The sequence below is a fragment of the Diceros bicornis genome, unplaced genomic scaffold (assembly GCF_020826845.1).
Source record: "Diceros bicornis minor isolate mBicDic1 unplaced genomic scaffold, mDicBic1.mat.cur scaffold_230_ctg1, whole genome shotgun sequence".
Classification (NCBI taxonomy): Eukaryota; Metazoa; Chordata; class Mammalia; order Perissodactyla; family Rhinocerotidae; genus Diceros; species Diceros bicornis.
This window is the reverse complement of record NW_026691113.1, coordinates 219370-232061: the sequence shown is the minus strand read 5'-3', so window position 1 is coordinate 232061 and position 12692 is coordinate 219370. Positions and strand designations below refer to the sequence as shown.

Here is a 12692-nt window from a genome sequence, read left to right as displayed (position 1 = left end):
CAAGTTTAAAGTATCAACAAGTTTAATATATTTGATTTGTAGTTCCTTTTAAGAATAACCATTTGAAACATTACTTGTACAAACAAATCATGTGCCATGGACATTATTACCTATGAGACTTAAGCCTCGTATACTTACAAGCTATGTTAGAAAAAGTGGAGAGTAGAAAGAATGAGTACACGCATGCTTTTGAATGTGTCTTTAAAGAGTTTTCAAAGACACATTTCTATGAGAGGGAACAGAGTAAGTAGGTAAAAAATCTAATCAAAAATAGTCTTCTCTTTATTTTAAAAATGAAGCAACCTGAATATATTTAATGCTGTTCAATTATACACTTAAAAATAGTTAAAATGGTATATTTTGTATTATATATATTTTATCACAAAAAAAATAAAATAAAATTTTTAAAAATGAGGCAACTACCATCTCAAATTTCTTACCTTTCCCTTCTTTTCTCTTGGCAAACCTTCACAGTCCTTAACTTCATGTCCAAACTGATTACAAAGAGCACATGGCTTGGGTTTGTTTGGTTTGAATTCTTCTCTAATAATGGTAAAGTTGGGTTCATATGTAGCAAGGCCGAGCATAATGAGATCAGCTATCAATCAACAATGACAAAACACTGAACAGTGAGCACTTTCAGAAGATCCTTACCATAACCAAAGACATAAGACATTACCATAACACAAGACACCAACACAAAGAAAAGCCCAAAGGAGCACACAAACAGAGGCAGCAAAGTCAAAATGCCTAAAACTTCCTAGTAGTTCTCAGTCAACAAGATGTCCCCCAGATACATGGGCCTAGAGTGTAGACTACCACTCAGGAGTCAACACTCGTCCATTTTAAAGGTATGTGCAGCCATATTAAAAGGTAGAAAAATGTAAGAAAAAAATTAAAGATAGGTAAACATTAATCACAGATTAAATAACTCAGTACTAATTTCCTCTCAAACATAAAATCAGCAAGGCACTTTAGAATTTCCAGGCAATCATGAATAATTCATTACTATACACCAACTCATCAACTTGCTACGGTTTAATCCAAGAGACTCAAATTCCAAAGAAGAAACTTACCATCTGCTCCACATAAGCAATGATGAGTGTTTGGGTCATGGTTAGGCTGAGCTAAAGGAGGAGAAAACATATATTTATTATATTTATACCAGAGGAATATCACATTTTACCATTTTCTATATAATGGCTTGTCAATCAGATATTCATAAGTGATTTTTTCCTCTTTGTCTTCTAATGTAATCTATAATTTTATGTTCTCCTTCACCAGGAGCACTAGCATCAGATAAAATAACCTATAAAAGACAGTTTTTAACACTTTCAGCTCATCTCCAATTTTCTAGGACAAAAATCAACAGAACTGAGTATCTTAAAATAAACTGGGATAATTCTATTAAGATGTTATTAATTGGAAATTTTTCTTAATAAGGTGTGTGTGTATTAAACACCAAAACTATTTACTTACCACATGGAATAGAAAATCAAATGTCTGGGTTAAACTTAGCCATTAGCAAAACCGACCAGTCACAAGTCTCCACCATTCTCACTGCCACCTAAGGACACAGCACTGAAGCACACAAACCCTGGGAGCAATCAATAAAAGACACCCAGTAAACACAATTTCCCACACCTAATAACAGGGAAATAGGCTTATGCCCTAAAATCACACAACAGTTTGTTTAAATTTTACGTAAATACTTAGGAGAACACAGTGATTCTTTCAAGGCAGACCCACGACTTTAATTTTGCTATATTTTGATTTCAAATAGAAATTTTCATTTAAAAATTACTTTCATACATAAATAGATATTTTTTAAACCATGAGTACCATTTTATGGCTTCATAGTGACGGTACGAGGACAAAAAATTGGCATTGAGAGAAAATTCGACTGTCTAAAACTGGATCATGCAAGACATCCCATTTCTAATAACCCTGGCAGCCTCTCCTTTCCTCTGACAGTCAACTAGGATTTCACAGGGGGGAAAAAAGAAAAAAATACTATCAGTCATATCAAAGTATAGACTCAAATATCACCTTCATCTTTTTGAAGTACCAAAATGTGAAACTTACTGTCAAAATTTTCCACCCAGGATCATTATTTAAACGATCAGCTATGTAATAGCGAAGGCATTTAGCAAGATGGTCCATGAACTCGGTTCCCTAAAATGATAGAAGGAAATAAATTAAGCTATCATTTAAGAGTTAGCAATAGCCAGCAAAGTCTGAGACTACTTACTGGTGTAATACAGTTGCTGTCAAATCTTTCTTTTATTTCTTCTGGAGGAAGAAAGCCACCTAGAGAAAAAGGCAATGTTTTGTTATCGCCATAAAAAGTGAGGTAAACTACACAATATTAAGCCCAAACAACAAAAACAGTAAGTTCAAATACAAAAAAATGAGAAGTATTGTCACTTGAGGAACAATGTTCCCCTTTCTGGGAAGAAAATAAGATTCCTCTCCTCAAATTTAAATAAAGCTTTAACAGAAGTGTCAAACAATATATAGTACACAAAAGATACTATATTGTTATATAAAAATATAAAAATTATGATGTTCTTCCTAAGGCCCTCTGCAGCAGAATACACACACGGGTTAGGGGTTCTAATTTGATACCAGTTCTTAAAATAAAGGTGCCTTAGAAAAACAAAATTAGGGCCAGCCTCGTGGCTTAGCCGTTACGTGCGCGCGCTCCGCTACTGGCGGCCTGGGTTCAGATCCTGGGCGCGCACCGAGGCACCGCTTCTCCGGCCATGCTGAGGCTGCGTCCCATGTACAGCAACTAGAAGGATGTGCATCTATGACGTACAACTATACACTGGGGCTTTGGGGGGAAAAATAAATAAATAAAAATTATAAAAAAAAAAAGAAAAACAAATTAAAATGCTGAATTTATCACAGCTTATGATAAGAAATAAATGATAAGAAATAAAAATATCAGCTAGAGGGATACAAAAATCCTATTTTTCCCTCTGTATCACTGATTAGCTTTTTCTCAAGACACAAACATATTTCATAACATGTTCAAGAAAGAAGACATCTTTAAAATCAAAGACAATCTGTTATAGATACAAACAGGTTTTAGAGTATTAGTATAAGCTACAGCTAAAAGTAACTATATACTCGCATACTTCTAGCAAATTAAAATAACATAGAATGTATCATAATTGCAGGCTTGACCTGACTACACTATGGTATCCTTTTTCAACTTCCAAGTGTAATATCCTGAGCCAATAAACTGTGGCTTTCCTGGTCTATCATATTGCCCTATGTAACAAAACACCAAACAAACCACTCTGCTACAACCACACCCCATCTCACACACAGGTGTCTTGGGAAAGAACCAGTCAGAGTGGGCATGAAGACCTCTTGACCTTTCTCCTCTCTGAGCTTTAGCCAACTCCTACCTATGTACCCATCAGGAATTTCAAGGCTTTGAAGAATTGCAAAAATGGCCACATCCCACCCCTCCCCTCCTCAAAATTGAGAGAACCCTGGGTACCTCACTGCCTCGGTTCCTGCTACATCAATCTAGACTGACAGTGTGTGTGACTTGGTGAAAGCCTGGAATATGGATCACATCATCCCAGGCCTCCTCATGTAGACCTCTGAGTTCTAAGAGGAAGCAATAGGCACGCTACCAAGACTGATTTGAGGAAAATGTTTACAGAATGCTAGCTTTCTAATAGCCCCCATTAGAAAAAAAGAAGTAAGAAGCACTTAAAATATTTGTTTTACAGATATAGAAAAGTTAGCAGAAGAGCTGCACTTGTCCTGAGAGGGACTGACAATCTGCTCTCCCTACCAGAATTCCCTCCTTGTATTCCCAAGTTTCTCTTTTACTACAGAGTTTGGAAACAAATAGTGAAGAATTCCATTAACAACTTTTCCTCAACAGTGAACATAAATTTTCCTTGCATATTCTGGGATTCTAAGTAAATTAAAACCTTATCTATTTGAAAGAAAAAGTTGCCGCCCCTCCCCCTTCTGCATACATCTTATAAAAAGTCCACCTTCAAGACTCATTTTCTTTACCTTTTGCCAGTATTTCTTCCTTGACTCGCTGCTTCTCTACTGCTGCTTCCATTCCTTCCTTTGATGCTCTGAACCTCCTCGAACGCTGCTGGTTCATTTTAGCACGTGGTTCCTGAAAAACGTGTATTTCACATTCACATAATATTATTCAAAATATTTGCAACTAAATCTGCACATTATTTTGAATCAGTTGTTTTTATAAAACTAGTACACTAAAATGGAAAAGGTAAGTAATATGTCTAATAATCCTTTCACGACAGACAGGAGATCCTGAGGACTTAAATTTGGACCAAGAACCTAAAAGCTGAGCTCAGTGAGTGACATATCAAATGGACAAACATCCTATGAAGCCACAGCACTTAACAGTGCAGGCCCCATGACCTAATGCCAATTTCACTGGGTTATGGTGCTTCAAAGCACCCAAGAAGAAAGCTCACTTGACTCAAAGACTCAGCCAGCAGACAATGACTACAGAACCAGAATCAGGAAGAGCTTCCTTCTGTCCTTGCCTAAGAGGAAGGACGGTCTCCAAATGAGATCCACAATGCCCTATAAAAGCAAAAGAAAACTACTTGATCTGTAGGACCCCAAGGCACTTCCATTTTGTACTTCCCACAATAAGCTTCATAATCACCACTCTGTCTCTACAAGCACAGCAGGAGACAGGGAACAAGGTTTTTACCAAAAGTACTTTTAAATCATTCTAACCAAGTGAAATTTAAATCACTGGATAAACCTAAATGAAGTGAACTGGACTGTAAGGTTCTGAAGTTACTGAACTGAGTTTTGGGGTTGGAAGGGACTCTAAAGTATCCTGTCTACAAAAAATAAGTTCTTTTATATTCTCTTTTAAACAGTTCCCTTTTCTGTAAAATGAGACCACCTAATCTAATTCTTTCAAGCACCAAGTTCTATGATCTACATTTATATTTTAAGAAAAAAACATGTTACAGACATGAGCACGTACACAACGCACACAAATATGTACATATTTTATACTTGATCTAGCAGTAAGGGCATACTGCAGTAAAGTTAAAAATTTTCTTCAAGAAACTTAGCTAATGTGAATTGGAATATGCTCCAAATAAGACATATTCCTGTTCCCTTTATTCTTTACTCCACTTTAACTACAACTTAACAAGTTATCAGGTAGCTAAGATTTTTCTTTGAGTAAAGAGAACCTCACAGAAAAGTTAATCTTCTTGGACCCAAAGTTTTCTGGATTTTCAAAATCATTCCATTAGCTACTACAATTGCTAAATCTAAAACATAAAGAGAATCTATTTGCATATGGATAAATAAATTTAGGCTTATGATTTACCTTAATTTTCCTTGAACCCTGGTATATAGTTTGCTAACCAATTATAACCTAAACTACTTGATATTATTATCATAGGTCAGTAAGTTATTCCCCTCTTAAGGTCCTGTGATGACTAATCACAGCCTATAGGATAAAATCCAAACTCCTGAGTGTGGCAGGTAAGGCCTTCTTCAAGTCATCACTCTACTTTCCTTTCCAATCTAAAACTCCTACAGTTGCCCAAATATGTTAGTGTGATCATAGGCATGGAGAGTGTGTTTACCTGCCACATTTGAGAAGTCCATAAGGTCCTCCCTCCCCATATCTGTCCCATCCATCCCCTTCCACTGCCCACCAATCTCCAATTATTCTTTATCCTTCAAGAAATGGGACAAAAGTCACCTCCTCTCTATCTTCCAACTCTCTTAGTAGCACTGATACCTTCTTCCCTCAACATGCTGCATGTGTTATCTAGTGCCTATAAAGCCCATAAATAACTAACTTCACTCATTTATCTAAGTCTCTGTCCCTTTACTGGTAAGCCCTTCAAAAGCAAGGGCAGTCACCAACATCCCCAGCATTTCACAGTACTTGGTACAAAACAGGCATAAAAAGTGTTTGAATGCATGACTGAAGGATGAGGTTTGCTTTCTCAAATTTACCACACTCAATATTTTTCTTTATTTAGCTGACTTTCATTCTAGACACTGGGAACACAGCAAAAACAAAAACGGAAGACTCTAAGTTAATTATTTTAGCACTTACCACTCCATCTATTGCCATGTAGAGAAGTCATCTTGGTCTTACTATATTGAAAAGTCTGTCAATGTATTCAAAAATTGCAACCATCATTTCATCTTCGTTTTTTGGTGCCGGTCTATAATGATAAGCAAACAATGTAATATAATATAGTACTCCTCTGTAACTGGTGATGTCAGTCACAAAAACAGGTTACGTACTTGTCTTCAGGATGAGTACAGGGATGGATGATTCCATTCATATCCAAATACAGATTACCAAACTCCACGTCATTTGGATTAGGTTTACTGGCATCAACAGGAATCTTTACACCATTGCATTATTTTGGCTATGAGGAAATGATAATTAATAGTAGTTTGATTGTTCAAGTCTGAAATTGATATAACCTAGGCTCAGTAAATACCTGTGTTTCATTTCTGAATTGGAAATAAAACACTTTAAGCAATCTTTAAATTATAAGTTATCTTATTCCTTAAAGCAAACTGAAGTAGATATTTCATTTGTAGAAAGGAGACAGCTTCCAACACAAGTTAATCTTCTCTATGTGGGGGATAGTTATCAAATTTCCAAATCATTCAGTTGTCCAAGCGAGAGACCAGGGGAGTCACCTTAGAATTCTTTTCCCTTACCACCCATTCCAATAAGTCCTGTCAATTTAACATGAAAAACGCTAACAGCATCAGGGCATCATCTCTCACCTACAAGACTGGAACAGTCTTCGTATGGACTGCCCGCCTCTAGACTCTCCTGTCTCCAGCCTGCCCTCTATGCTGCCAGAGTTTTTTTTTCTAAAATACAAATGTGGCTGCATCTTAATCTTGCCTGATTCTCCCAGTGATTCCCATAGCGGGTGTAAACCAATGAGCCTGGACCCACCCTAGTCTCCTGTCCCACCACGATATTGTTCAGGTCCAGCCCATCTCGTCTAAGTTCCTGGAAAACGCTCTCATCTCTCAATGTCTTTGCACACTGCTTCCTCTCTCTCAACACCCACTTCCTGAAATCTCAGTAATTTTCCAGGGTCAGACTCAGATCAAATGTCGTTCATTTTATAACGCTTTGTACACATCTCCTAAGAAATGAACTGCTCTTCCTTCTGCATTTCCACAGAATTTTGCTTATTCACTTGTAGCACTTCCATGGTTTTATAATTAATTTGTCATTCTAACCCAGCTACACTGTGCATTCTTCAAGAGGTAAGGACTGTGCCTTACTCACTTCTGGAGGCACTCAATTATACTTTTGTGATAAACATTACCTTTGTCTTTTTCTCCCAGAGCTTCAGCAGATAATAAGAATATGAGATAGGCTTTTACTGTTACTAATAGTAAAAGTCACTTAAAAAATAATAGTTCCCCAACACATGCAAAGCATCATTTGTAACAGCAAAAAACTGTGAACAATTTAAAAGCCCACTATGTACATGCTATATCATGGATGAACCTCAAAAACATTCTAAGTGAAAGCCAGTCATGAAAGACCACAAAAGATTCCATTTATATGATCCAGAATAGACAAACCTATAGAGACAGAAATAGATTAGCTTTAATCTGAGGGTAGAGGAAAGGGAAGGGAGATAGGAAGTAACCACAAGTGGGTACAACATTTCTCTTGGGAGTGATGTAAATGTCCTAAAATTAGATAATAGTGATTGTTGTACAACTCTGTATATATACTAAAAACCACTGAATTGTTCACTTTAAATGGGTGAACTTTACGGTATATAAATTATATCTCAATAAAGCTATTAAAAATAGATAAATAAACGGTCAACTTAATTAGGGAAAAAAAAGAGCCCAAAGAATGGATTAATAAACTGTGATATGTCCATATAGTAGAATATCAAATAGAAGTGAGATTCAAAAAATAGAGCTGGATGGTCACAAATATATTGCTAAGACAAAAAAGCAAGCTGCAGAAGAACACATACAGGACACCACTTATCCAAAGTCATCACACAGACAAAACAATATTAGGTATTGTTCAGGGATGAATACATACGCAATGAAAGCAAAATTAGAAAAGCAAAGGAATGATAAACACCAATTTCAGGACAGTGGTTATCTTTGAGAGAGAGGGAAAGGAATGAGATTGAGCTTCAGTTTGGATTTATAATTGGGAGAAAAGGATATCAAAGAGATTTAAGGGAAGAATAGGGAAGAAGCTATCAGACAGTGTTCCATACCTCCGTGCTATGAATCAGGAAAGAGGGGTTCAATCAGAAGCAGTGAATGGGATAACTGGTAAGGAAAGCAGGAGGTCAATTTTTGGGGGGTCTATTGAAAAAGATAACCTGATGACCCCCAAACATAACAAAACAAATTCTATGAAGGCAGGAGGCTCTCTGCCTATCCAACTAACCTCTACACTCCAAAGTCCACATTTTCCTCTCTCCTGCACCAAATAGACACCAGACTCAGGAGAATCCACACCCACTTTATTTATGCTCCCCAGGAAGCCAGATAGTTAGTATTTTAGACTTGTTGGCCATATGACCTTAGTTGCAACAACTCATATCTGCCTTTGTAGAGTGAAAGCAACCATAAAGAATACAGACATGAATGGGTATGGCTGTGTTTCAGTAAAACTTTATTTACAAAAACTGTACACTGGCTTGCTAACCTCGGCCCTAGCGCCTAGCACACCACTAGGCATATTGTAGCTCTTCACGGATGTTGCGTATAGCTACATGAGAATTTCTACTTCCACTACCTAGAAAGTATAGCATGGGGAAGGGTGCATGGGGAGGTCCTAACTTTGAGAAAAGAGCTCCAGGCATTCCCAATAAGAAAACTGAACATACTTTCCTCTCAGGAGTTACTGTAGATATAGTCAACACATTAATTACGTAAACTTAGAGTTTCTTTCTTCAAGAGAAGATTTTGATGCTCACCAAAGGAACTCACTCCTCAAGAGCCTTGCCAAACACAAGCCAACGTGTCTCCTGCTGCATTAAAGAGATCCTCAATCAAAGGGCAGCTAAAAGGAGAGCCACTCTGAACCCTAAAAACAATTCATTTCAAAGAACTTTTCACTATCTCTTGGATTTACCAGATGATAAACTGAGCACACACTGCAGCCTTCCCTTTTTACTCCAAGACCACATGAAAGACTAAAAACAAACAAATAATCACAACTGCATAACTGTACTGGAATACCAGAAGAACCCTCTGCGGCTGAGAAACCATGAGGGATGCCTGAAATGTGGAAAACTAGATCTGACAAGATGGAGCACACAGCCTAAAACAGGCAGAGAGGAGTTCGGCAGCCGAGAAGTGGGAGAACACAAGAAGGCTCCAGGCCCAGAGAGGGGGCTCAAGGGATAGTCTCTGGATGATCCATCACCACCAGCAGCAGGAAGAGCCAGGTGGGTCAACCCCTGCACTCTCCTCTCACCCCCTCAGGTCCCACGTGCAGCAGGCAACTGGAGACAGGATTCCCAGAAAACACGGGCGCTTGAGTAGGAAAAGCAGCGCAGTACGCTGGCTCTCTAGCAGTTCCCCAGAGCAACAGGGCGCACATCTGCCCAGAGGGCTGGCCGTCCAGCAGTTCCGCCAAGCAGCAATCCCACTTCTCCTCCACTTCACGGAAAAAGAAAGGGATCTATTTATCCCTAATAGGCAGTTGGGAAATTATCCTATTTGTACACAAAGATGCCAAGGAATCAAGATAAAGAAGATATTTAAGGGCTGGCCCCATGGCTCAGCGGTTAAGTGCGCGCGCTCCACTACCGGCGGCCGGGGTTCGGATCCCGGGCGAGCACCGACGCACCGCTTCTCCAGCCATGCTGAGGCCACGTCCCACATACAGCAACTAGAAGGATGTGCAACTATGACATACAACCATCTACTGGGGCTTTGGGGGGGAAAAAAAAAAAAGGAGGATTGACAATAGATGTTAGCTCAGAGCCGGTCTTCCTCACAAAAAAAAAATAAATAAAACTGTTTAAAAAAAAAAAAGAAGATATTTAAAGAATTAAAGATGGTACAAACATGCAAATAGTGAGTCTGTATAAAAACACACTCCACAGGTTTTGAAATAAACCCCCAAAATGAGTTTCCCACCACCTTCCTCTTCCAATCTTATAATAAGGCTTCCGGCTCCTCAAACGTAAAGCTGAAGCCACTCCTGTCAGTGACAGCTAAGCGTATGCATTTTTGTGTGAGCCTGCACAGTATTTAACAGCAGCATTAGAAAACCATGAATCACGCCTGAGGTTCCACTGTAACACTGAGTTCTCACTACTGGAAGTCAGATGCCAAACTACAGCATTGGGTTTTAGATTTCCCTTAAAGCAGCTTGGAACTCAAGAACTGCAAAACATGGGTGATATTTTGGGGAGAAATGGTCAAAAGGCTAAGGAAAATTTCAAATTGCAGCATTTTGGTTAAAAATTCAGGCCATAAATACCGATACAGTTGCCAAATAGAAAATTTTAACATCTTTAGTGATTAGTATTTTTTCAAGTAGTATGTATCTTAGGTCCTCATTTTTATACCGTGTTAGTCAACAAGGACTATTAATTATCACTAACATTTACAAAGCACTTAAAATGTGATAGGCACTGTTCTAAGGGATTCTACTCATGGATTATTCCCCTCTCGCCTCACAAGAACCCTGTGAGGTACAGAGTAGCCCACTTATAAATGAGAACACAAATGCTGAGAGGGATTAAGTGGCTTCTCCAAAGTCACACTACTGCCAAGAGACCCAGCAGTTTGAATCAGAGCTGGGATCTTAACCAGTATGTTAGACTGACTGATTATAATTTCACTAGATTCAACATGAATTTATTGAACATTTATAATGTGCATCAAAGACTACAGCCAGTGCTACAGAGGACACAAAACATGTAAAACGTGTGAAATTGATCCTCGCTCTCTAAGACACAAGATAACACTGGAGAGATCGACTTCCAGCATGACAGCGTGAGTAGCTCTGCTCACCTGCTTCTCGGGGAAACTAGTGAATTTTTTTTTAAAATAACACCATTTACAGCCCTTGGAAACGGTCCTAGGGCAAGACAGCAATCTAGTCACAAAAACCTAAGAAAATTCAGCATTGACAATACAACAGAGCATGGAAAAGTTTCAACCTAAAGACACTCTCAAGAACAGTGCAAGTTGTGGTGAAAAGCAAGTGGGAAGAGAATCCTGGATCTAATGAAGATACAGCCCAGACTATAGGCCAGCTAGTTTGTAGGAGAGAACCAGGGAATGAGACAGCTGGGAAGAGCCCTCTTGGGGTTCGTACAAGTACCAAACATTAACCTCAGAAACTAATCCCCGGCAGGAGCCACAATTTGACTGGATTAGTCTGTAGAGGAATTTATGCCCCAGGGCACTGCTGAAAACAACACAGCAATGGGCCACAATTGTGGAGGTTAACTGCTGGGTGTAATGAGGGCAAGAGTGGGAGAGAGTCCTACCTGTACCTGTCATCCTAGGGTGGCTCTGGGCATGCCCCAAACTGCACCACCCAGAGAGCAATATCAGAGGTCTAACACAGTGAGGAAGAAATACATCTCACTAAAATAATCCAGCTGGTATATAAACAAATAACAGTACCAAGCCCTGAAAGAGTCTGGGGGTGGGGGGCCAATACCCAGAGTTGCTACAATATGTTATCTAAAACGTCCTATTTATAGCAAAAAACTACCAGGCATGTAGAAAAACAGAAAAGTATGACCTATACACTGGGTAAAAGGCAGGCAACAGAAACTGCCTGTGAGAGCATCCAGATGTTAGATTTAACAGAACAGAGTTTAAAGTAGCTATTATAAGTATGTTCATAGAACTAAAGAGGTGTACATAAAAGAAGTTATGATGACAATTTATATCAAATAGAGAATATCAACAAAGATAAAAATTACAAAAAAGAAACAAGTGGAAATTCTGGAGTTGAAAACTACAGTAACTGAAATAAAAAATTCAACTAGAGGGGCTTGACAGTACATTTGAATTGGCGAAAGAATTAGCAAACTTAGATACATTAATAGAATTTATGCAAGCTGAAGAGCAGAGAGAAATAAGAATGAAGAAAAATAAACAGAGCCTGATAGAAATACGGGACCAATTAAATGCACGAACATACACAGAACTGGAGTACTGAAAAGAGAGGAGAGAAAGGAGCAGAAAAAATATTCAAGGAAATAATAACCCCAAACTTCCCAAATTTATTAAAAAACAATAACTTATACATGCAGGAAGCTCTAAGAACTCCAAGTAAGATAAACACAAAGAGACCCACAAACAGACACATCAGAGTAAAAAATGCTGGAGGTAAAAGACAAGGAGAAAAATGTTTAAAAGAATCAAGAGGAAAAATGATGAGTCACTTACAAGGAAACCCAATAAGACTGACAGCTGGCTTCCAGCAGAAACAGGGGAGGCCAGAAGGCAGTGGGATAGCACATAGAAAGTGCTGAAGGAAAAAACTGTTAACTAAGAATTCTATATTCAGGAAAGGTACTGTTCAAAAATGAAGAAAAAATAAAGCCTTTGCTAGATAAAAATTGAGAGAATTCATTGCTAGTAGACCTGATTTACAAGAAATACTAAAGAAAGTTCTTCAGGCTGAAAACAAG

At 38.3% G+C, this 12692-nt stretch overlaps 1 protein-coding gene across 1 annotated transcript in view; it reads right to left on the bottom strand.

The window, feature by feature from the left end:
• LOC131402700 (5'-3' exoribonuclease 2-like) overlaps positions 1–6214 on the bottom strand; it is a gene marked incomplete at its 5' end in the record, with an annotated part of 35374 nt that extends 29160 nt beyond the window's left edge. Inside the window, 7 exon segments of the mRNA XM_058537295.1 lie at positions 441–598; positions 1077–1129; positions 1239–1309; positions 2086–2175; positions 2252–2310; positions 4048–4159; positions 6113–6214. Coding sequence (XP_058393278.1) covers positions 441–598; positions 1077–1129; positions 1239–1309; positions 2086–2175; positions 2252–2310; positions 4048–4159; positions 6113–6214 — 645 coding nt within the window.
• Positions 6215–12692: the final 6478 nt, after the last annotated feature.